General features: G+C 34.1%; 1 protein-coding gene and 2 long non-coding RNA genes across 4 annotated transcripts in view; 1 reads left to right on the top strand and 2 right to left on the bottom strand.

The window, feature by feature from the left end:
* Positions 1-25,618, top strand: part of LOC125384732 — a 30,963-nt gene that overhangs the window by 261 nt on the left and 5,084 nt on the right. Inside the window, exon 1 of one of the 2 annotated variants that reach the window (XM_048404473.1) lies at positions 15,257-15,287. The exons of the other annotated variant lie outside the window; for it this stretch is intronic. Coding sequence (XP_048260430.1) covers positions 15,272-15,287 — 16 coding nt within the window. The 5' untranslated portion in view covers positions 15,257-15,271. Of the gene's footprint in view, positions 1-15,256; positions 15,288-25,618 lie in introns of those variants that run through there. 2 annotated transcript variants of the gene reach the window in all.
* LOC125384735 lies at positions 2,759-3,419 on the bottom strand. The gene is made up of 2 exons (XR_007223479.1): positions 3,351-3,419; positions 2,759-3,272 (listed from the first exon to the last, which is right to left on the bottom strand). It is a non-coding gene; the product is annotated as an uncharacterized LOC125384735 (long non-coding RNA).
* Positions 5,117-6,016, bottom strand: LOC125384737. The gene is made up of 3 exons (XR_007223481.1): positions 5,701-6,016; positions 5,338-5,624; positions 5,117-5,170 (listed from the first exon to the last, which is right to left on the bottom strand). It is a non-coding gene; the product is annotated as an uncharacterized LOC125384737 (long non-coding RNA).

The following is a 25,618-nucleotide window of genomic DNA, read 5'->3' as shown; positions in this document are numbered from 1 at the left end:
ACAACTTTACTTTAGTCTTTATGTTTTCTTACTTTTCAAGAGGTAATCTGCGATACTTGTAAATAGATACTACATATATATGTACGTTAACTTGTAATGTGTAATATTCCTGTTTGGTTAGGTCTACATTTTCTAATGTGACAAATATCTGTATGGTGGCCATCTTGTACAAGTAAACTGATATTATTAGCGTAATTTTACAAATCACAAGTCATAAATTATTCCTTTTTTCCAAACAAGGAAATATACGAGAAAAAATAGATCAGATTCTTACGATTATTTTTGTGAAGTTTTGTAATATACGAATTAGCATTTTTTTTTTCTTTTTTTTTGCATTTGAAAAAATCATGTATTCAAGTATTCATGAGAAAGGGGAGACAGAAAAGAAATGCAAAGATGGAAAGTTTCGAATATGTAAAACGTAGTGAAATCCGTAAATGATTTCATAACTGCTCTTGAACATTTCTTACAAACAAACGAGTCATCTCATAGTTTCCTACAGGAGAAGTACATATTCATCAGAAAAAATTCCATTGATGTTGTCTATGAATGCTTATGCATCCAGCGAAGTCTGTGATTATTTTCTTTATCTGGAAACATACGTTATAGTTTTGAAGGTTATTTTTACATTATTTGTTCACAATCGTTATAAAAAGACCGGAAATGTATTCAGGTCACGCACATGCTTTACTGCTTTATACGTACCATCGATGTTAAAAAACAACTCGTATCGAAAGGATTAATATAATTTTTATTTAAATTTTTTATTTCGTATTTATAGACGAAAACTGTGTTGTGTTGTTTGTCCGCAAATATGTAAAACGATTCCATTATATTATAAAGTTCTGAAAATCGATAGTTTTCGTTATACATTTCGTTAGTTAAAATAGTTAAATGACTTTCCAGAAACAAATCATGCTTCATGGACATTTTGAGCTTAATTAGCGTAAAAGTTAAACCTTGTTCTGTAATTAGTTAAGTTACATGAAATTAAATGGATTTCAAGTAGCTGGTATGTAAATGATACTTAAACTAACATGTAATGCTTAAGTCGTAAAATAAATATACATATAAAATCAGTTAAATTTAGGGAATCAATATCGATAAACGCGAAACTATAAATAACATCTTTAAGTCAAAGATTATTTGAAAGAATTTCAATTTCACTTCAAACTTGAAAGGATATTTCAGATCAAGTAAATAACAAATTTATACCGGTATAGTGATCTCATGTTTCTTGAATTCAAACAATTTGTGTAATCGGTACGAGAATGTATGCAATATGGGATATTAAAGAAAATCGCATTAGGCATTATTGCACCATGTACGTCATAAATCGTCGATGAAAGCTCTGAAGTGGACAAAAAAGTTTATAGCTTCGATAAATAAACTGTTCTTTGTAAATGATAGGTTAAAAAGTAGGTAATCAGCATTAATATCAATAGGATATTCCATCGAATAATTTTAAGAATCTTTGTATTATAACATATCCTTTAGATAAAAGATAATTGTTAGTTTTATAACGAAGAATCCACAAGTGTTTCCACAGTAACAAAGTAATTAACGTTTCCTTAAGGGACTAATTCTTGTTACAGATTTCTTTCACCTTCATCTTTGAAACTATTCATAAATTATATTTATATCTTTCAAAAAATCACATCCTAATCCTTAATAATGCTCACAGTTTTGTAGTATTTAATATCTTTTGATTTATTCGAGATTTCTTCAAATCTAATACAGAATTCAAAATGTTTCACGTATTTATTATAGTCTATAGATTATGCTTACAGACTTGGTTCATGTATGTATGTATGTGTATTATACATTATTGTATTTAAGAATTTATATGATCGTCCCATGAAATACCTCTAGTCTGTAGGAAACAGTCTGTTGCTACTATGGTTTAGATGAAAGAATATTATGACATGTCGTTTAACTGTATGATACCATCTATTAATGTACCAACGATGACTTTAATGACAGTCTAATAGATATTGCGCTACAACTTTGATCGACGTGACTTATTTCTATGATGCACTTCGACAAGCTGATTTCAGCCAAATCAAGTCAAACGAAGTTTCTTATATTTAATATTCATATAAACTTACTATGCATGTACGTAGTTTGTTTCAATAGCATCTACGTACTTTAAGAAACTAGTTGATGACGTTGTTTCAATAACACAATCATAGTGGTTTTTAGAATAATCATGATTCGAACGCAGACTATTAGGGGATGATATGTTTTAAGAACAAAAATTATAGTTTTCCCTTCTAAAACATGAGATTGAGATTGAAATAATTTTGAAAGAAGAGCCAAATAATTTTAATTCTTTAACCATTTAACTCTACCTTAATAACAAAATACAAGAACGTGTTAAGTATACATTATTACTAATTTAATTATTTATATCACTAATAAACAATATTCTTAATTCGCAATTCTTATATCATTGAACTATACTATTAATGAAATGATTTTATATAACTTGCAATTCAATGGAATAAAAACATGAATGAAATATTTAAACATACCTACGTACATAGATTTCCAATAATTTTACGTAACTTTATGGATTAACACGTTACAATATATTTTGCATATATATACGGTATATATCTGTTACATTTATCAAAAATGATTCTTGTTCAATTACATTCGCCACTTATATCGCGGAAGCGTAAAATTATTTCAAACAATATGAAAATAATTTATCGTGAAAAATATTTTACGTATTGTTTCTCGTTTTTATCGTAAATTAAGCACGTTCCCATTTCTTGCCATAAGAAATAATGGATAATCGATAACAACAGCGTAACGAAAGTAAAAATTATTGTTCATTCACGTTTTGAACGTAATTTTATCAGCTGTACTTTTTCAGCTACTTTGATTTTACTTAATTTCAAAGAACATATTTAAATAATAGCTGGCTTAACGTATGAAATATAACGTCGAAACATTACCGCGACTGTCTTGAACAGATTTCCGCCTGTAAATGACTTTAAACGTTTCCGTATCTCGTAATTTGCGAGAAACGAATCTCATACATTTCTACCAGACCTTGCTCTGTCCATCTTGCAGTTCCTTCCTTGTTTGACTTTCAAATTTCCCCCTGGATTCTAGGCTGTTTCTGTCATATAGAGTGAAGAGTTCGCTGGCCCTCGAAGCAAAGAGACAAGCACATAGAAAGTCTGCCTTTGGGGTTGGAAGTAAGCATAATTTACGATACGATGATCTAATCCCTTCATCACGCTTGGAATATACATGGTTGCCTGTAAAAGGACGCAGTTTTATATTCAGCAAGTTGCAAAGAAAAGATCTATGTCATTTTGTGATCTTATAGTACTCACTCGAGAGAAAAGGAAATTTTAATCAACGTTATATAATATTTGAAATCCAATTGCTGGGTCAAGAAGAAGAGAAAAATATCCTTCGCCATTGATAAGAAATATTTCATTTGACTTTCTGTTTTAATATACTGCGGGCACGAGAAAATATTTGCGCGTGTCCATATTTTCCAATGAACCGTTTTCCTATCAGCTTTTATATTTCAAATCAAATCCTTATAATCGTATGAAAGTACCAGTAAATAATACCAAGTTTAATACATGTATCATGTATTTATATTCATATTATTTAAATACCTTTCGTAGTCACTGTATAACTGCCATCTGTGGATAATACATAATTCTCTATTTATTCCTTCTGTAGCCGATATTGCACGACATGCATTATTTATTGATTTGTACGTGTGTCCACAATAGGTAGATTTCTCTCTATGTGTATTCATAAAAAAAAATTCGTTGAATTCAAATCAGATGATGGAGGAGATTATTTTATTGGACACGTTTATTCTATCTATTCTATCGAGGGTTCGATTTAAACGTTCGATTTAAATGTTAAATAAAAAGTACGGTATATCAAATAAATAGGATTAATTTTTGGATCTACGCTTATCAGATATTTTATACTTCTCTCATTAAACATGTACTACAAATTTACGAAGTTTTAGATTACTTCCTTGTAACATTCTCTCTCTCTCTCTCTCTCTCTCTCTCTCTCTCTATATATATATATATATATATATATATATATATATATATTTTTATATATATATAAATATACAAATATGTACATATATGTAAGATCGCAATCCGGGGATAATTCAGGGATCTATTCTGTAGTCTGAAAATCGAGTTTTTATTATGGAGTAAATAATAAAATAGAAAAATAAACAACAATTAATATGCGTCTATAACAATAAATAACAATAATTATATAAACGGGAAATAAGAAGTCTTTAGTACAATGTTTACCTGAAAATCGAGAATCGATTATCAACGTCCTGAGCTACCGATCTTTCTTCTTCAGTCTTTAAAATTTTAAATAACTATTCTGTAACCTTGTCTGTCTCTAATGTAACTCTCTGTCCGTCCGTTCGCGAAAAATTTGCTTCTTAAAATGGTCGTCCATAAAACAAAAGAAGGTCTGTCCGTGAAACACAGCCTGTCGTGCTACCCGTAAAACAAAAAGAATCCCTATCCTACATGAACTCTAGGGAGTTTACACCGCCCCTCGAATGGGGAGTGGAACAGATTCCCTTCAGATCTCCGATTACCGTTATCCACTTCATATATGGAGTTTGAAATCCTTCTTAGAATTATGAAAGGTCCTTTCCTAATTTCTTCCAGCTTATTTCTATTCATTTTTTTTCCGTTATGGGTGAAGACCATATCACCGATTTTAAATTCGTGTTCTCTTCTTTTTTTATTTGTTGATTTGTTTGTTGATTTCGAAATTTCTTGTTGAGTTTTTGAATGCTTCTTCTCTGTCTCTTTTTAGGTTTATCTTATTCTCCATTATTTCCTTAGGGACTATGATTTCAATCATTTTTCCATTCAGTAAATGATTTGGGGCAAACCCCGTTACACTGTGTCTGGTGTTATTGTTCTTATCTTATTGTTCTTATCTTCTATGCTTTCTTCTGTGATTTTTGTCCAGTTTCTCTTATTTTTGTCTGAATTACATCTGATCCTGTTTACTAATGTTTGATTTACCCTTTTGTTCAGTCCATTGGAGGATGGGCAGTCTGTCGAGGTGAAAATTAATTTAATGTTCCTTTTCCTCCTATACTCTTGAATTTCTTTGGATGTCATTAATGGGTATCGGTCTGCAAGGATAATTTTTATGGAATCAGTTTCTCCTGTCGAGTCTATAAGTTTTATGATATCTTCTGTGTGTTGTGTTTTAGATGTGGACATAAAAACAGCCCTTGAAAAATGATTGATGAGTATGTGCATGTATTTCTTTGGTGAGTTGTTATTGGGTGAAATTGACCTGGGAAATTCAGTGCTTCATAAATCACACAAGGTTGTTTCTTGGGCGGTGGCTCTGGCTTTCTGTCCAATCTTGTGTTACTCCCTTGTGTTTTTCTTCCCTTCGTCTGATATTGCCCCAAGAATCCTATTAAGCCATTTGTTGATTGTACTGTTTCTTATTGATTTTATCTTGAATGTGTATGGGTAACCCAATAACAATTAGATTTATCCCTGTCTCTTCAGAAGTCTTCCTCCTTACTTCCAATATTAATCATTCCTTTTTTATGGCATATTCAGTGAATGAACCTGAAATGTATTTAAAGTTATAAGCGTATCGTACTGCAGACCAACCTTTATTGCCAGAAGCTTTTTGAACTGCCACCTTCCAATTTTCCCAGTTGTATTCTTCATCCTTCAGCAGATTTGTCTGGTACCATTCTGATGCTGTTTTTCCCAAATATTTCTTCAAATTCTTGATCCTTTTTTCATCAGTTTGGATTTCGTATTCGGTTTCATACTCATATTAGAGTATGGAAGGGATGCATATGTGAAATATGAATATTTCATACTCCAATCTGTGGTTTTTTGCGTTCCATCAAATTGTTTTATGACAAAGTATGTGCCTTCTCTCTCATGCATGTTTTGTTTCTGGAAGATCTCTAATAATGTTTCTGTTTGAAGATTGGGCTTTTCGATTTCGGTCTTTATTTTCCTTGTGGGGATGATCTCCGATTCTTCTAAGTAAATATCTCGAAACACGAAGTTTAAACTTGTACCGATGTATGACGCTGCCGTTGCGTCATCCATCGTGAGTGCAATGTTTCTGTAATGGCTTACCTTGGTTAAGTTGTTTGCGGCTTTCTTCACTATCGATAAACTGAATAACCGCGGATGATGATCTCTTGCTTGATATTCTGGAGGAAAGACATCACATACTTCATCTTCTGGTTTTCTTATGGATTCTTATGCATTCTATTTTCTCCCCCCCCCCCCTTGCGTTCTCGTTCATGGCGATACGTAGCTTCACTTCTAACGGCATGGCGTAGTGAAAATCGATTTGTAAAATCGTAATTTGGTGATAATTCAGGGATCGATTCTGTAGTCTGAAAATCGAGTTTTTATTATGAAGTAAATAATAAAATACAAAAATAAACAACAATTAATATGCGTTTATAACAATAAATAACAATAATTATATAAACGGGAAATAACAAGTCTTTAGTACAATGTTTACCTGAAAATTGAGAATCGATTTTCAACGTCCTGAGCTACCGGTCTTTCTTCTTCAGTCTTTAAAATCTTAAATAACTATTCCGTAACCTTGTTTGTCTCTAATGTAACTCTCTGTCCGTCCGTTCGGGAAAAACGTGCTTAAAATGGTCGTCCGTAAAACAAGGGAAGATCGGTCTGTCCATGAAACACAGCCTGTCGTGCTACCCGCGAAACAAAAAGAATCCCTATCCTACATGAAATCTAGGGAGCTTGCATATATATATGTATCCTTTTAAAATTCTAAAAAATTATACAGATTTATAAAAATATAGTTAAAGACTTTGTAATATAGCGGTTTTTAAATACATATATATAGTTTTTAAATAAATGTTAAATTCCTTCCGACTATTCGTATCACATTACGATTATGCTCTTTTAGTTCTATAGCTTACGAAGTTAGTTTAGAAGTCGAGGCTTACCTCACAGGCTTACACAAAAGTATTGGTTGAAGTTTTCCTATCAAAAAAAAAAGTAAAAAAAAAAGGAAAAAGTTGTAATCGCTTTAATCCGCAGGTTGTAGTTAACACGTTTGTGTTTCGATTTAAAAGTTAATTCAATTAATCCATAATATCGAAATGTTGCTAACTGTTATTTTATATTTTTTTTATATTATTTGATATTTAATCGTTTGATGAATACCATAGATATCTGATATTTAATCATTTAGATGAATTTCATAGATATGTAATATTTCATCGTTAGATGCGTTCCATCAAAGTTTAATATTCATCTGCCCACGTTCTCTAAGGGAAGATTTCATATAAACTAATATTCATAACGTTTTAAGACATTTATAAAATAATTACGTAACACTTTATGTTAATTTGTAAGTTGTAATCGCTTTAATCCGCAGGTTGTAGTTAACACGTTTGTGTTTCGATTTAAAAGTTAATTCAATTAATCCATAATATCGAAATGTTGCTAACTGTTATTTTATATTTATTTTATATTATTTGATATTCAATCGTTTGATGAATACCATAGATATCTGATATTTAATCATTTAGATGAATTTCATAGATATGTAATATTTCATCGTTAGATGCGTTCCATCAAAGTTTAATATTCATCTGCCCACGTTCTCTAAGGGAAGATTTCATATAAAATAATTTTCATAACGTTTTAAGACATTTATAAAATGATTACGTAACACTTTATGTTAATTTGGAAATTTAAATAAATTAGAGAATTATCAACACCATTCGTTGTTATAACGATGCTTAATAACTCGGAATACAAACAGCTTTCAAGTAATCGGATAAAATTTATTATGCTGCTAAAGTAAAAGTATGATTTATACAAGGTAAAATCTTCTTTGTAAGTAGTGTGATGCTCGTAATGTCAGGCACACGAAGTATACGCGCATATTATATCACGTAATTTCAGCTTTGTTCAGCTTCTGTTAATCGCTTGGTTTGAAGAAGCCGTAAGTAACAAGCGAAGCCATGGCGTAAAATAGTTTTATTAAACTTGTAAACAGATATAAGAAATATAGTCGTAGTATCCAACTGCAAGTTCAAATGCGAAAAATAACGTTCGGGAAAATTTGTGACATGGTGAGAAATTTTATACTCATATCCTAAATTGATAACATATATATTATTTGTAGAAAATTATATTTATTTGTATATATGTAAACATAATATCTATTAATGAAAAAGTTAATTAAGAAATATTCTATTATTATTACTATTCGTATCTATTATTTTTCATTTAATAAAAAACTAGTGTACACCAACTCATGTTCATTCTACTGATCTTATTTTTACGGTTCGAAATATATATCGAATTTCGATTTTCCATCGTGTTTCACTTATGATTCATAAATATTAATTAGCATGCGATTAATTGGTGTTATAATTCAGAATGTTCGATATTCATTTACATTTATATTACTTTCACGTTATAGTTAAATATTTAACGTTGGTTAAATATTTTATTATTTGAAAGACTTGTGGCTATACTTCATATGCGACAAAAATTGAGAATTATTCACGTTTTTTAATTTAACGATCCTACTTTTATTTCAATTAAATCTCGATTCTTAAACTTTCATTTATTCGCGTCAAAATTAAATCCTAAGCTTCAATCCTACGCTTCCCTATGTAAAAACCTTTTAATCCTTATTTTTCGAATAGTTTGCGAGAATTGATTTTCGCGCAAGAATTAACGCCACTCAAGTACTAATTGATTCCATCTCCAGAGCGCTTAAGTGACATTCGATTGTCGCTTGAGTAGTTCTTATCCTCGCTGTAAAATACGACAGAATTTCGATTCCTCGATCATTAATTACATTATGAGACTACTTTCTCACGCTTTTCCATTCCACGCCGTGATTCCGCTCGCCTAACTACTCTTTCGTTATAGCGCCGATCAGACTTTCAACAAGGTCACGATTAATCTCGATAATGAAATTTCCATCACTATCGCAATAAAAAAGATTATTCTACGTTAAGCTATATCTTCTTTTTTTAATTGACAGAATGCATCAATACGTTGATCGCCACGTGAAATTTATAGATTTTGGCCAATAGATCGAATAGAAACACAGAGTGTGATTCTACGTGAAAAATAAGAAAGATAGGAAAAACACCTGGTATGATTTATTACAATTAATTTTTTTTCATCCGAGGATCGAAATTGAGGATTTAACCGGTGTACTTAAATTTTTACAAAATTTTATTCCACATTTTCCACTCGGTTTTTCACGTAGAATCAGTAATTGCTCGCTTCTGCCGCAATATTTTTCAGCCCATTTACATTATTAAAAGAAACGTTTTACTTTTCCAAGGTATTGTATTACATTCGCGCACTCTTCTCCGACAACGTTACCTAATTCCTTCATATCGTCGGAAATTTCTTGGTCCGTGAGATTTAGCCTATTTTAGCGATCCTGGAAAATTCAATGAATAACAGTCGATTCGATCGATTCGCCAACTGGAAGTTACATAAGTCCGTCGATTTTTATTTCCACGAACTGTTAGAATAGGATAAAATTTTGTTGCCATAAATTGTATTTAACGCGGAGTTATCAACCACGAGCTATTGTATAAAGCTTATTACTTATTGTATAGAACTTTTACTATATCGTAGATCAATAACGTACTAAGATTATGAAAAATAATTTCACGTGGCTGAGATACGACGGAGATTCGGAAGATTTTGGAGATTTATGCTCGTAATATTAAGACTTATGTACGCGACTCGAATATTAATGTATTCTCCTTCAATATCCTTAATCCCTTCGATATGACGTATAAAATTTACAAATTGCCATTTTAACACAATTCAAATATAGTTCACGTGGACTACACGCGAACGATGTGGTTTCGAATTTATTAACTAAGCGTTATACGTTCCTCAATGTGGACATTACTTATGTACATGGAATGTACGATTATAGTTAGAAACGTGGCTGAAAATACAGATTTGTTAATGGTATAAGTTACAGTTGCACAATGATGAGTCATAGCAGAAGAGATTACCATAACTTCGAATATAACTTTTATCGTTACAATTATATGTTAACGTTGTATTTGCATCTGACAGTTTGTTGAATTGCGTAATATCACGAAGATGGCGAACTAAGTTTAACTTGGTTTAAGAATATAAATTTAACGATAAGTAAAATCTACCAGTTTCTTCCCTTTTTTCTTCTTTTTTTCTTTTTATTTTGCTTATTTCCTTATTTCGTGAGTTTCGTATAATTCCTATCTATCCAAGAATAATTTAAATGTAGAAAACAATTCAACGAAATGAGAAATTTAATATATCAATTAATAAGTATTATATTTGTTTGGAATGTTATTTCTGCAAAATTGTTTAGAATTGTTCTTTGGATATTTAATAATACGTATCTTGTAAGTTAACGAAGATACTCGCGATTTGTTGTTTTTTTTTTTTTTTTTTTTTTTTTTTATTTATTAATGTAACTTTTACATACTGCTGTGTCCGCTAAAATAAATTCAGATATTATGGAGGTTTCAAATACGTAACGACAAGAAGATATTGTGCCTGGAAAATAGTAGTAAATGTTGAATATGTCGATGTTAAAACGTCTTTAATATATTCGGTATAAATATATCGAATTTAATTTATTTTCAAATTACATTATTATTTAATGCTCGCGATTAACAACCATTTCCAATTACATATTTAATGATGCATCTATTATCAGAACTTATTAAAACATCGCATCTCATCGAAGATCACGTTATTCTGTGATTGTTTCGTACTCGCTACGTTTTATGTACGTACACGTAATGAGAATTAAAATTTATCGAAGGAGGAGCTGCGGTCTGCGAATAATTTTTTAACAAAAGCGAAAAAAAGAATCGTGTTAAATCTAACTAAGTATCTCTGTCTGTTGTTACAAATATTAGGTTAAAATTGTGTACGAGACGAATAAATCGTAGAGAAATAGGGAATCGAAGAGGCAATTATGGCATAGAAATTAACAGGAAAAAATAATCTTATCTGTTAATTTTTATAGGATAGTTTGCTTTTTAATTTTTATCTATAGGCATAAGAGTAACCATTAGAAATACTTATAGAAATTTAATGGAATTTTCTGTTAAAATTACATCTACCTTGATTGAAGGAAATTTTAATTAATTTCACTCTTAAAACTCAACGAATCAAAGTAAATGCTTAACATTCGTCATACATTAATTGAATTCGCTAAAATTGATGTACCAAATACATTTCACCATGATGAAAATGTTTTAACGTTTGCATCGATATAATAGCGTTTGTACTGGTGTATTTATCGATGATATGTTTACTTGAAATACGTGAAAACAAAGTATAGCTACAACAGGCTGTTTAAAAACAGAATATAAATTATTGAACGTACTTTCGTACTGTGACGATAAATCGTGGGGATTGTTAATGAATTATTATGCACTCGGTAATAAAATACGCTTGCAAAATACAACATCTTTTTGCATGGAAGCTTTGATATTAATATTAAATATGCAAACAGGATATACAGCGTGATGAAGGCTATTCATTTAGTTTGCTTATTACTTTATAGAATGTTATAAACGTTAACTTCACATAGTTTAAGAAAATTATCACGGAATGCACGTCACGTTGCACATGGAACATTTGCGGTGACATTTCAAAGGCTGATTAACAGAATGTTATTATTGTGCCGTAGAGAAATACGATTAGTGCGCGGAATTTACTCGAAACTATAGTAGAAAAATGGTAATACGGCGTTTATTTAATTAGAATTTCATTTTACGTTTTAATCATTCTTAAGCAACCTTCCTCTTCTATATTTGTAAAAGAGGAAACGAACACCTCGCTTTTTTTCTTCTGGTAACTTCAATTTTGTAATTTTGCTAATAACTTAACGTTATAATAACTAAGATTAATATATTGTGTAATAAAAATCCGTAATTCTTTCGAAGATTGACGTTATGTAAGGGTAAAGCTGTAAGTAAACGTTGGTTTATACATAATACAATGATATGAACGTTAATGGTATAGCAAACGTTTATTAAAGTAATAACGCAAATAATAAATGAAATATTTCCTTAAAAATGAAAGTATGTTGATCGAATGCAGTTGATTGTTACGTTTGACAGCCTATAAAATTTTTCTGAGAATCGTGTTAAATAATGAACGTAAAAAATATTACTTTTTGCATAATTTATCATTAAACATGTTTGTTTAATAGAGCGAGTAAAACAGTCCCGGAAGGATTTGAGTTCTCATCGGCCCTTTTTTCCCAGAAATTACGCTCTTGGTGCAACAATTTCAACAATTTTCAGCAGTTGCCAAAATTATTTTAATACAACTTTCAGCTAAAAAATTGTAAGAAATTGTTAGAATTTAATATTAGGAAAAAACGTAATATCGATGTTAAAAGAATTTATAAAGCGACACAGAAAGGACTTATTAATTTCTCGAAAGCAATTGAAAAGAAAAGCATGTTTCTCTTTTTGGGATGCTTTTAAAGTCAGGTGTTCCATATTAAGTGCAATTAACTAGCAAATATTTATATTTGCGCAGTTCCTTCATTTTGAAATATTCGCAAAATTTGCTGCATATTTCGTGTTCGTTCCATCTTCCGAAATGAAAATAAAAATTTTTATTCAATGTCTGAATATATTTCATTATATTCTATCTTTCTCATGATTGAAAGTTTCTTCTTATATCTTCTTATATCGTAGCAAATACACAAAGATATTCAATTTTGTACGATAAAACAATTTTTACTGTAACATCGTCATTTCACTATTTTATATTTCACTATTTGGAGAAATATTATACTTCAGGTAGTATACATAAAGATGAGACTTTGAAAATATAATTCCAACGAACGTTAATTTAATATTAATAGTTTTCACAACTAACAGTTTAATCCTACGCTCGGTATTTTACCGACGGTAGTTGGTAAGAGAATATTTCTTTTTAAAAAAATTCGTCTCCCTCATGGCTATGTTAAAGAGAATCAATTAATCATTCAACTGCTTCATCATGCTTAATGTGAAAATGGCAGAAAAGTTATAAATACCTGCTATCAATCTTTATACACGTAACAATTGATTTAAATAATTAACTGCATTATATCCAATTATAAATTGCAGAGTACTGATTAATTGCGAAGCGATCATCTGCTATCGCCAAGATATTAAATGAATTAATATCCTCTGTATCGATCAGTAATTTCATTCTCTGTATCTATATGGTGTTTCCTATTAATAAGTTCGCAATTTCACAACTTCCTAAATACGATATTGATATTATATAATCCTACTAGAAACGAAGTACTTTTAATACTATCCAGATAAATGATTATACACTTTACAAAAGTATCTTTGGTCTGAAAAATCTGCAAATAATCCTTGAATACGTATTCGAGGTAAAATACTCTCGATGTGTATTTTACTCTTCTTTTCTTTTCTTTATTTATTTGTCAAAAAACAAATATATCATTACGTGAAAGTACTCGATACGATATTTAGAGCATTTCGAAGTTTTCTCTTGGGAGGTTGCAATTCAGAATCCCAAACATAGTTGCAGTAAATCCACGAACAATATACTTAGGCAGAGCGCTCAAATGAAAGCAATAACATTTGTCCCTTGTAGAACTGGAATCGATTTCTCTGCGGCTATTCACCCCTATAAAACATGCAACTGCGGCAGTCTGTTGTGAAATGGTCGATGGGGAATTTGTGATTTCAATTTACGATCAATCGTCCGTTATACTTCACGTCGCTAATGCGATAAATTTACGAAGATGTGCAGAAACGGAAAATAGAAAGCGATAAGTTTTATTGCAACGATTAAGCTGCAATTTCCTATAAGTACGCGGAACGCCAAAAGTAAGAAATATAAAAGGCAAATGCTTGCAAGAGAAATGCTTTTCGCAAAAACAAGATATAATAATAATAATATACGTATGTTCGTGCAGTTTGCTACTTTCACGAATACGACTGAATAAACCGAAACGGATAGAGATTTATTTCATCCTCTACGTTTCCTAAACGTTTCATGGACTTTTGCATTTTTAAAATTCCCACAAATGCACGAACATCCGCGATCTAATAATCTAACGATGAGTCCGCTATTTCGGAAGATATTTCTATATTTTGGGTAAATCGTTGCTTTGTAATATTTGACATAAGAGATGCTCGTTAACGAACGCGTAACGTCAGATATCCACGTTTACCGCGACTCTTTCAGGAGAAGAACTTTGCAGCTAGGAGAGTTTTAAGGAACTTTTAATTTAGAAGAATTTTAAAGAACGACCGTAACATGTATATCCCGACGCAAATGTCGTTCCTGATAGGAGAATCACACAGTCGAGTTCAGCAATCGAATCGATGTTCAACAGATGCGAGGGCAGAAGCAGACGAAGAATAAAGAGAGAATAAACACGCGCTCGTTAAATCAGCGCAACGAGTAAAGTAGATCTAGCCATTATTCCGTTCTGAAAAGGAAGACGAATGGAAGAGGAAAGGAAGGTTCAAAAGAGCATCGTTCGCTTTGATTATTGACACACGCTCACGCTAATAACGGTCATTGAAAGGCGAACGGAGAATGAGAATTATTGAAACTTGGAAATATCGAAAGCTTGAAGCTTCGCTAATTAAGAGAAGTCAACTGTCATAAACGTCGATGAAGATCCTATCGACGGAAAGTTAGGAAATTTAATCTTTTCCCTTTACGTTTGACTCGAACGCAAACAGTTCGATCTGTTTCTCGTTTAAGGAACGACCTAACGAGTATACAGAGTCTTTCGCGTACATTACTCGTCAGAAGTTTCGAGTCATTGCGCGTTTCATCAAATTTTGCAGAATTTAAAGAATCGAAGACTTCGCTTTGATAAATTTTTAATTAAAGAAACGTATAGTCGAGTGCAGGCGATTATTGCTGATAACTGTAACATTTATTTTAGTAACGAAATTGACAGGAGATTTGGCATAGATAATACAGGAAAAGTATTTTAAGCTTTCCGTATACGAGGGAGAAAAAATTTAATTATTTATATCGTAAAGTGGCGTCAGGGAAAACCGGTGTCTTATTTCATGAATCTGAGTCTTCTATCGAGTAAACGTTCCTCTTTAATAAAATCTATAACGTGTTAGAACGATACAACAATTTTAGTTATTCCGTAGAGTATTACGACAACAGTCTTAGACCATTTGCATGATGATCAGGATCGCATGGTCAAGCAGAGAAGTAAGTGTCACAGCGTAAAAGAAAAATAGTATCGGTGCATGACGTAGGGATGATGTACGGTGGTAAAGCGAAAGCTGAAGGACATTCGAATAAAAAGAAATAATAAAAAGAAAATAGTTATCGGTTATACAATGTGAACAAAATTACGTACGTGTTTAGAGCAACGACGTTGCCTACTACAGTTGTACGGTAACGAGCCTTTAGAATTTAAAGCCTGGATATTACTCTCGCGATGCTCGTCGATTATACGATGGACATTTTTCTAATAGTTTACAGTAAAAATATTCCTACGTCCAATAGATTGAATTTCAAGTTGAAAAACAATATTAGAAAAGATTGAAAACTTCACGATTCCTAGGATTACGTGTAACATTGCGTCTGCGGAGCCAGAAAATTGATCCACGGATTGGTCTCAAAGGAAAGTTATTTATAAGTCAAAGAGTATCGTATTGCATCGTTCTTTCTTTATTCGAAGCACTCGGGAACGTTAGCTGTAAACATTTCCATTGTATCGCGATCAACGAAGAATGATTCGTTTCGTAACTATAATCGCATTTTCATCCATAATGGACAAGACGAAACAAAGCGAAAGGAAAGTTGTACGTTCTCAATTACTCCTATACGGAACAAAGATCAGAAGTTATAAGTTATAGTCATAAGGGGCGACTTAATTGAACATTACCAATACACTTGACATCACGCGTTGCTCGAGAGCGAAGTTACGCGGATGTTTATATCGTCTGGGAGTCCCAGAGCAGCAGTTAAGGGTTAATATCGAGAGCGCAGCGATGGTAAACGTTATAATAATACAAAGTTCCGATATTCTCTAACTCTAACCATTCTACAAATTTCATCTTTAAACGGTATCGTGATCTGGTCCTGGTTTAACCAATTGGCCGTTTTCCACTAGTATACTCGTCACGAAGAGATGGCAGTATTTTACGTTACGACGAGCCCCGTCAGTACTAAATTGAAAAATAAAACAGTCGTTTCGTAACAACTTAATTCTGTATTATAACAGTCACCCGTACTCCGTGTTCGACGAGTATACTCGCCATCGCTTACTGTTCGCGACACACTTTTAGGTACACGCTTTTCAAAGAGGTCGCAACGGCTAACTGCTAAACTTTTTTATTCTGACATTGAAATTTAACAAGAATAAATCAATATCAGCGGCAATTTCAGTTCTATCCTTGGCACGTAAATACAATATAATTTACCTTTAACGAAAATGAATGCAATTATTCGTAATTATTCGCGATACTATTTACTTATATATTTTTCTATGTTGTCTTACGTATCTGTTATTTGTAATAGATGAGATCGAACGAGAAATATTAGAGGATCAGCAGCAGGGTTAATTTATCAGTGTAAAAATATGCGCAAACTTCCACGATCCAGTTATAACACGCGATATAATTCGCTATTTGCTTAGCTCGCTTCGCCAACTAGAAGCCTCGCTAGCTTTGTCCATGAGGATCTATTAAGATTATCATTTTAATTACACGTTGGTTGATCGAACGGCCAACGAGAAACGCGGCCGACAATTTTGATTAAATAGCCGTTAGCGTTACCGAGAACACGGCCCGTGTAAAACAATTTCGCCAGACAATTTTAGTTATCGAATTTGTTCGGCGAGACGCGCAAACAAACAAACCGCAAACAAACCGGCTTTCACCTCGTCAAAGGCTACGTTTCACGCGAAACTCGCGCCAGTTACAGCGTTAACTTGCTTTGTAGTATTCATGGTGAAATCGCCAATTCATTTCCACCGTCTAACGAGAAAGACGAAACGGACGTATTCTCGGTGAACGCTTCCCTTTCGCGTCTCTGCCGTTCTTCGAATCGCTCTGCTTCAACGCAGTACAACCAGCCAGCTCTCTCGTTCGACAGCTGACAAATTGCCTGCGTAACTTGTTTGCCGCGACCGCGAGAACTATGTTTTAAGTCGAATGATCGTCAGATGTTACGAACAATTGGAAATTATCTTCATTTCCCATATCGCTGGCCGATGCTCACGATCTGTTCAGTTTGGAAAACACGGAACAGCTCGCTGGACGATTAGTTTGAATTTTACGGAATCGCGTTTGAGGTGGAATATGCCGAGATCGTAGAATCGTTGATGTTCGACTGCTCCCACGAATACTCTGGTGTCTGTACGTTTTATCAGTCGAACCTAACATTTCTCAGTGACGGATAAGTTTCTTTTTAAAAAATCTACGCATTCTTTTCTCTGTTCGATAGAATAGAATTCCGATAAATAAGAATTTGGTATGAAACTAACAACGTTCCAGTCGTACAGAAAGAAAATACAATTTAATTAAAAACGTGGGAGGTGGTGTAAGAATCGGCGATAGAATTCATCAAGAGTACGTGACGTTGGAAAAGCTACAGTCACGGATGTTAGAAAATGGAAACGTGATATTGAGAATTATGTAAAGCACGTGGATTGCTCGAATGATGGGGTAACTGTGGGGAAACCTTAAATACACTGATGTAATGGGATGGTTTCGTTGTGATAAAGACGATAATAACGACGATTTTATACAAATGGAAACAGCCAGCTAAAACGATAATGGAGAGGCACTTTCCCATGCCGAAGCACCCATGCCACTCGAAAAAGGGGCTTCGATCGTATAAAATTTACCGCGCAAAAACTCCCAGGTACAGAGAAAATGTAATTTTACGCAGTTATTTCTACCGAAAGAATCGTGTGACGTGGTGCTTAAAAAGATATGGAATGTATAAATATTCAAAAAATCAATTTTATAAAATTAAATCTATCGATCCATTAATAGGATTAAAAGAAAGGAATGCATCCGAAATGTACACAAAATTGAAGGAAAGGAAGATTTGTATAAAAATTGTAATAATACGATGCAGCAATTTCACGATACCATTTAATTAAAGTGGGTGTATATATTTTTGAGAGCATCCTCTGTATATCAGAAATATATTACGAAATAGAAATATGTTATTACTGGTTTTCCGATGAGAATCCGAAGTGTATCGAAAATTTAATCGGCGTAGATATTTATCGACGCAACAGTTGCAATTTCACAGATACAAATATCTTGCGAGTTCTCTCATCGTCGTAATTTGTATCTCCTTTATATACATCGTCTGTCTGAATATTCTTTCTAATATTCTAATTAGACTGTAGATTTTGATGCAAATTCATATTTTTGAGAATATGATTGAAAAGAAAAAAAAAAAAAAAAGAGAAGTAAAGAGTATTTTGTATATTTTATATTTTCTTTCGTATCACGTGCATTTTGTACAATTTTATTGAAATTGGATTAGAAGAGCCAAGCAAATCGAACATCAAACGGACTACGCGTCGTGTGTTACTTTATAGGAAAATCACGACAATGTCTGTAACATTCGTAGTATTTTACGATCCTATCTACGATAGCACTTAAAAGTTCATCAAACAGATGATTACATCACGTACAAGCCATTTGAAAGTCAAATTGTTCCATTTTCCGAAAATTTATTCTTTAAACTCTTAAGAGTTTATTCTCTAAAAATTTATTCTCTAAAAATTTATTGAGAGTTTATTCTCTAAAAATTTATTCTCTAACTCTTTAAGAGTATTACATCGTGGTTTATTAACATACTAAATAATAATTGACTGTTCGAATAGTTTGATGATTTTTGGAAAGTACGTGTCCCTGATAAATATAACTTCTATGCACACTTCCAAATCCGTTTGAAATTTCACCGATACGATCAAGTTAGGCGTGTCTCGCTACAGTGCTGCAATGATCATTTCGAAATGCTTCGTATATCATATACGCAAAAAGTTTCCAGCAACGTTGAAACAGCTTCGCGAGCCACGTGTAATTTATTTATAAAAGATTTTTGCAACTGTCGAGACATCTTGGTATCTGTTAATAATCGTTGAGATATCATTGCAATCAAGTAAGTGCACTGTATCATACGCGATAACAAAGTTACTCGATTATTCGAATGGTATGTACTGGGATTAGTTTCGATGGATGTTTGAATGATGACGGAATATTTGGCCAGCATAAGAACTGAGGCGTGTATGGCGTTATGTTGTCGTCGGTGATAGTAGTAGTTGCCGGCTGTAGATATCGCTGCTGGAACGCTACTAATTATTCTTTTATTTTGATGCGTGGTAGAAAAATAGGATGATCACGGGCGCCGGGAACCGAACCCGGGTCCCGAACGTTCGAAACCTAGAGCGCTAACCACTTCGCTACCGTGTTTTTTTTTTTTTTTTTTTTTAATCTCTGTTTATTTGTTCCAGGTTATTTACATATTTTTTTACATCATTTTTTTTCCAGAATAAACGCTGAATTCTAATTGTAGGGTGGTACAGGCAAGAGTACCGATACGCGGCGGTACGACGTAGCCATGCATTATTACATTCTTTTCTCTTTTTTTTTTTTTTTTTTTTTTAAGATTATTATTGTTAACTAAAATAAAATTAAGCCGCTGTTGCGCTGTGCTTATGTACGATATTTTAATTTATGTCCTGAAAGCCTGGACGCAAAAACAAGACAGTTCGCTAGCCTATTAGGGAGGGGCTGGGAGGGGATGGACTGGGAGGGGTGGGGAGGGGTGTTCTGTGGGATTAGTATAATATTTGTTTATCTATTTACATATTTACATATTTACACTTTGATTCGGTGAGCGTTGCCGTTCTGTGGCTCTTTATCTTGTTGTTTTTGTTGTGAATTCCGTATCCACCAATATTTTTTTGTGTTTTTTCTGTGTTTGTCTTCTGTATCCTTTTGGGGGAGGGCCATGTTGTATCTCCACCTAGTGTCTGCCGTGCGGCCATCTAGGTTTTCCTCGTATTGAATAGATTTCATTCCTATTTTCCTTTGCATATGATAAATTATGGGTATGTTGTTTTGGTCTTGGAGATAGTTTCTTTCGTCTAGGTATAGAAAGGCTTCGGGGGGGATGTAGCCTGTTAACAGAGTGTTTTTGAAGTATGCGTCGTTTGGGTATAAGCAGCCGAAGATTAGGCTGTTTTCTTTGATCTTCGCGGCTTGCGAGAAGTGATTTCTCGTTAGTTTTAGGATGTGACAGTCGATGCGGTGGATGTTGGCTAAGTCGTATATTTTTTTGTTTTTTACGTATTTTCTGTATCCGCTGTGTTCTGATCTGTAAATGCTCAGGCAAGCTCTGATGCATTTTCTTTCAAATATGCGAATTTTTTCCATTATTGACGCAGGTATGTTGTACCATATTGGGCAGCCGTAGGTTATAATGGGTCTTATTAGCGATTGGTAGCACATGATTTTTACTTTGCTATCGAGAAGTCTGGAGTAAAACAGCCTTTTTGTATTCCAAAAAGCTTTGCTGGCTTTGGAGAGTTGGATTTCGATGTGTTGCTTATAATTTAGTTTTTCATCTATGTTTATTCCTAGGTATTTTACGCAGTTTTTGTGTGGTATGAGGTTCTCTTCGTTTGCTTTTTCTTTTAGGCGGAATTTCCTGACTTGTTCCCTTTCTGCTGGGCCGATTTTGCTTGTTCTGGGTCTGAATAGTATGGTTTCGCATTTGCTTGCGTTAATTTTTAGTTTCCATGTATGATAGTAATCGCTGATTTTGTTAAAGAGTTCTTGCAGTTCTGTTCTTATCGTTTTGGTTTTGCGGCCTGTTACGTAGATGATTAGGTCATCCGCGAAGGCTATGGAGCGTTTGTGTGTGGATGTGTTGAGGTTAAAGAGGTTTAGTAAGTCGTTATTGTAGATGCTGAAGAGTAGCGGGGAATTTACTGTTCCTTGTTGCAGGCCGTTCTCTATGGAGAATTCTTTGCTTGAAGTGTGCGAGCCGTCGGTCATTATGAAAGTTTTGTTTGTTACCATGTCCCATACTATTTTGATTAGGTATTCGGGGAAGTTCTTTTTAATCATTTTATAAATGAGCCCTGGGATCCAGACGGTGTCGAAGGCTTTTTCGATATCTATTAGGCAGGCGGCTACTCGCTGGTTTGCGTTAAGTGCCCAGCAGATATCCGACGTAAGTTTGTTTATTGCGTGGATTGTGGAGTGTTTGTGGCGGAAGCCGAATTGGTTTTCCGGGATTATCTTATTTTTTGAGCAGAAGGCTGCTAGGGGGTTGTTTATGATCATTTCGTATACTTTGCTTATGTTGGGGAGGAGGCTTATGGGTCGTAGGTTTGCAGGTGATGAGCCGTCTTTATTTTTTTTTGTAATGGCTATGAGTTTGGCTTTTTTCCATTTTTTGGGGAAGTACGTGTTGTTTAGTGCATTATTAAACAGTACTGTGTAGTACCATTTTATTTTGTTTGGTAGGCGTTTGAGCGAGATATTTGGGATGCCATCGAAGCCGGCGGATTTTTTGTTGTTTAGCGTGGAGAAGATTGTACTTAGTTGATTGAAGTTTGTAAAGTAGTTTATTTCTGGGTCGGGCTGTTTGGGGTCGTCCGATGTGTTTTCGTTTGAGAATGTGCAGACTGTTTTGTTTAGCGCTATGTCTTGTTTTATTTTATTTTTTAGTATGTTTGTTTCGGCGATGATAATTCTGTTTAATTGTTCTCGGCCCATGTGTTCGTTTTGTGTGTGAGTTTTGGCGAAGTGGGTGCCGATAATGTCTAGTTTTTCCGTTGTTTTTGATATTATGAAGTTGCCCTCTGTGTCTTTGTTGGTGTTGTGTATCTCGATGCCTGCTTCTTGGATGAGGGAGGCTTTTTCTGGAGGCAGTTTGAGGGGCAGGATGGAGTTTTGTTCCTTTGGTCTGAAAATTTGATTTATCTGCGGGAACATGCTAGCAGAGTCTTTTTTGGGGATATTTTTTATTTTGTTTGTCCAGTATTGATTTATAGAGTTTGCGAATTCTTGTTTTAGTTGTGATTTTATTTCGTGTAGCAGGTACTTTAGGAATTCTATGTCTTCTCTTTTGTCGTAAGAGTAGTTATGTTTTAGGTAGTTTAATTTCGATAGTATGTAGCTTTTATCTCGTTGTAGTTTTTTTATTTTATAGTTTATATATGGCTCGCAGGAGTCTTTTTTTTTTATATGTCGGTACGGATTCTTGTAGGGCGATTTGTATATGTTTTTCTATTTCGTCTATGAACGAGTCGATTTGTCTGTCTGTTAGGTTGACATTGTTGTAGATTTTTAGGTCGCAGTTCTGTTCGAGCAGGTTTTGGAACTTTTTCCAGTCTGTCTTTTTGTAGTTGTACCTGGGTGTTTCGGTCTGCGTTTCGAGTGTTAGGTAGTCGGATGTGTTTTTGCTTATCTGAAATACTATGGCGTTATGGTCGCTGTCGTAGTCTATGGTTTTGAGAGTGTTATTTGGTCGTAAGTTTTGGAATTTTATTCGGGCGTCTGCTAGGCATATGTCTAGGTAGGAGCGTCCTTTTGGGTAAGAGGGTAGCTCGGAGCCATAAAGGTTTGTTTTGTAGAAGATGCTTTTATTGTCTAGCCAGGTTCTGACGGAGTTTCCTCTCGTGTTGTTTATTTCGTTTTTCCAGCTGGTATGTTTGGCGTTAAGGTCACCGGCTATTATGTAGTAGTTTTCCTGTTTGTCGAGCTGTAAAAGTTGGAAGAGATTGTCGAATTCGTCGTTAAATTGTTTCTGGTTTCCGTAGGCTGCGTAGGCTGCAGAGATAAATAAGTTTTCCTTATTGTTTATTTTTATTTTTATGATCGTCGTCTCTAGGATTTTGAAGTTTGTTATTTTGTCGTTTTGTATTGTTTTGAACTTCAGGGGGTTTTTTATGAGGATTGCCGTTCCTCCTCCTTGGGTGGCGTTTGGTCTGTCGTGTCTTATTATAGAGTAGTTTTTGTATTGCACCTTATGTCTATAGTTCAGTTTGGTTTCTGAGATAAGTACTATGTCGGGGGTTTCTTTCTTAATTAGAGTTAGTAAGCTGTATCTTTTTTGGTTTGAGATTAGAGAGTTGGCGTTTATTGATATGATTTTCAGATGTTTAACTTTTATCTGGTTTATTTTCTGCTGTGATTGGTGGGCGGGTGTGTTTTGGCTAATCTTCGTCTATATTTTCGATGATGTTGAAGATGGAATCGATTCTTTCTTCATGCGTATTTAGTGCTTTTTTGATTTCGTTTAGTTGGGTTTGTTGGTCGCTTAGTGCTTTTAGGATGCTTTTTTTGAAGTCTTCAATGACATTTATTATGCTTATTTGGGGTGCGTCTATTGTTGGGTTTGGGTTTTGTTTGGCTTGTGCCGCTAAGTTTGTTACTAGCGGTCTTGTCTCGTTTATACTTGTTTTTTGTTTTACTATATCCGCGAACTTTAGCTCGGGGACGTACTTACGGCTTATTTTGGCGATTCTTTCGGTTTTTGATGTTTTTGCTTTGGTGATTTTTTCATTAATCTTTTTCCGTAGTTCGACGAGTTTTGGACATCCTTTGTAAGATGCAGGATGTCCGTAGTTTTTGCAGTTTACGCAGTAGATTTTTTCTTTGCTTACTGCTGCTTCTTTTTTTATTTTGCACTCACCTGGCCCGTGCGGTTCAGTGCATTTTACACAGCGATAATTTAGGTTACAGTTTTGTGCAGTGTGGCCTATTCGCTGGCATTTGTAGCACTGCGTGATATCGTTGTTTTTTTTTATTTTTTCCCATGCTATTTTTAGATAGTTGAGTCTGTTTATTTTTAATAGGTTCCCAATATTGCTATCGGGGGAGACTTGAATTATATAGATTGGGAGCAATGTGTTGTTCTCCCTTGATTTTCTTGTTGTGAATCGGGTCACTTTGGTGAAGTTAACTTCTTCGATATTCAGGGCTTTTAGATCTTCTAGTATTTCCGCTTCTGTGTAGCTGTTACCTAGACCTTTTAGTAGATACGTATGGGGTTTTTGAGATTTTGGAGTATATGTGAAGTAGGCCGTGTTGGCTGCAGTCAGTATTTTTTTTGCATTTGTGTAGTCATTTATGTTTTGAAGGTAAAGCACGTGCTTACCTGAGTGGATTCTTTTGATGTGGAAATTCTTGATTTTGAGTGAAGTTTCCATGAGTGCTATTGTATCTTTTGGGTCTTGTAATGTTATGTTGCTGGGGGGTGGCCTGGCCCCTTTTGCCGATGTGGGGGGGTCTGCCTGTTCTTCAGCGGGGTGGCTGGGTGACAGGCCTTTATAATTTTGGTTTTTCAGTAATGTTGAATGATGTGGTGTTGTTGTTTTTTTTGGCGGAGCGGCGGGGGAGGTACTTGTCCGGGCGACATTGTTTTTGTTCGTGGTTATCGGTGATGTGACCAGGGGTGTGGGCTGTCTGGTTGCTTTTTTCCTTAGTAAGTCGTTTTTTTTTTTTAATGTTTCGATGATAGTTTCCTGCGACTGCGGTGCGCAGGGGTCTTGAGCTTGGAGGGCTTCAAATCTGTTTTTTATTGGGATTGCCATTGGTTGGGGGCTTCTTTTTTGTTTCATGTTTTCGTTTTTTTCGTGACACTCTTCTTGAGAATCGCTTTCTTTTTCTTTTAAATTTTCTTGTCTGATTTCTTTTTTGTTCCTGCTTATCAGGTTTGGAGGCGGATTGAGTTTCCGCGTCTTTTGTGCAGCGGGTCTTATGCTGCTATCTTTAATTATCTGTTGCTTTTCTATCTTCCTTTTGACCCCCTTTTTTGTCGCACTTATGGCGGATTCCGCCTCCTTGGTTTCAATCTCATTCCTTTCCTCTTCTATTTTTGTATTGTTTGTAGTGTGGGTGATGTTATCACTATTTTTTCACTGCTTAGCACTCTTTTTGCTTTTTTTTTTCTCCGCTCTCTCACTGTATACTGTACACTGAATAGCTTGCTGCGCTCACTGTTAGGGCCTACGCCTGGTAGTCCCTTAGGGCCGAAAGGTCCGGCCTGCTCGGAGGATCACGGTCAACTGGCTTCGCTACCGTGTCCGTTGCTCAGTTAGTGTCGTGTAGCGGTATTTGTTGTCGAGTGCCGCTACAGAACTGATCCCTTCCATATCGATCGCGTTTATCGATATTTGATAAAGAGATCGTTTGCAAATTACATTTACCGTCTACTGTTGCTCACGAAATTATTCCAACTCTGATACGTGCTTCTTTATAAATATATCGCGTGTGTACGTGTATGTTACATATTATATTACATATCGCATATTACATATTATATTGTATTTTAAGTAACAAGATATTTAGTGCGAGTGTATATTTCGCAGAGATTCCAAAAGTGATTAAACAGTCAATTATCCATCACATCGATGCATCTCAATGTTCAATGGGACAGTATTTAGCGTCTATAACATGTTGAAGATAGCTCTTTATGGTGTATCTCGTGGAGGAAATTAATTTCACGAAATTAATTAAACAGTCAATTATCTGTTGTACCGATACGTCTTG

The sequence above is a fragment of the Bombus terrestris genome, chromosome 3 (genome assembly GCF_910591885.1).
Source record: "Bombus terrestris chromosome 3, iyBomTerr1.2, whole genome shotgun sequence".
In the NCBI taxonomy this organism is placed as follows: domain Eukaryota; kingdom Metazoa; phylum Arthropoda; class Insecta; order Hymenoptera; family Apidae; genus Bombus; species Bombus terrestris.
Note: the sequence above shows the minus strand (reverse complement) of the source record. Positions and strands in the feature narration are given on the sequence as shown.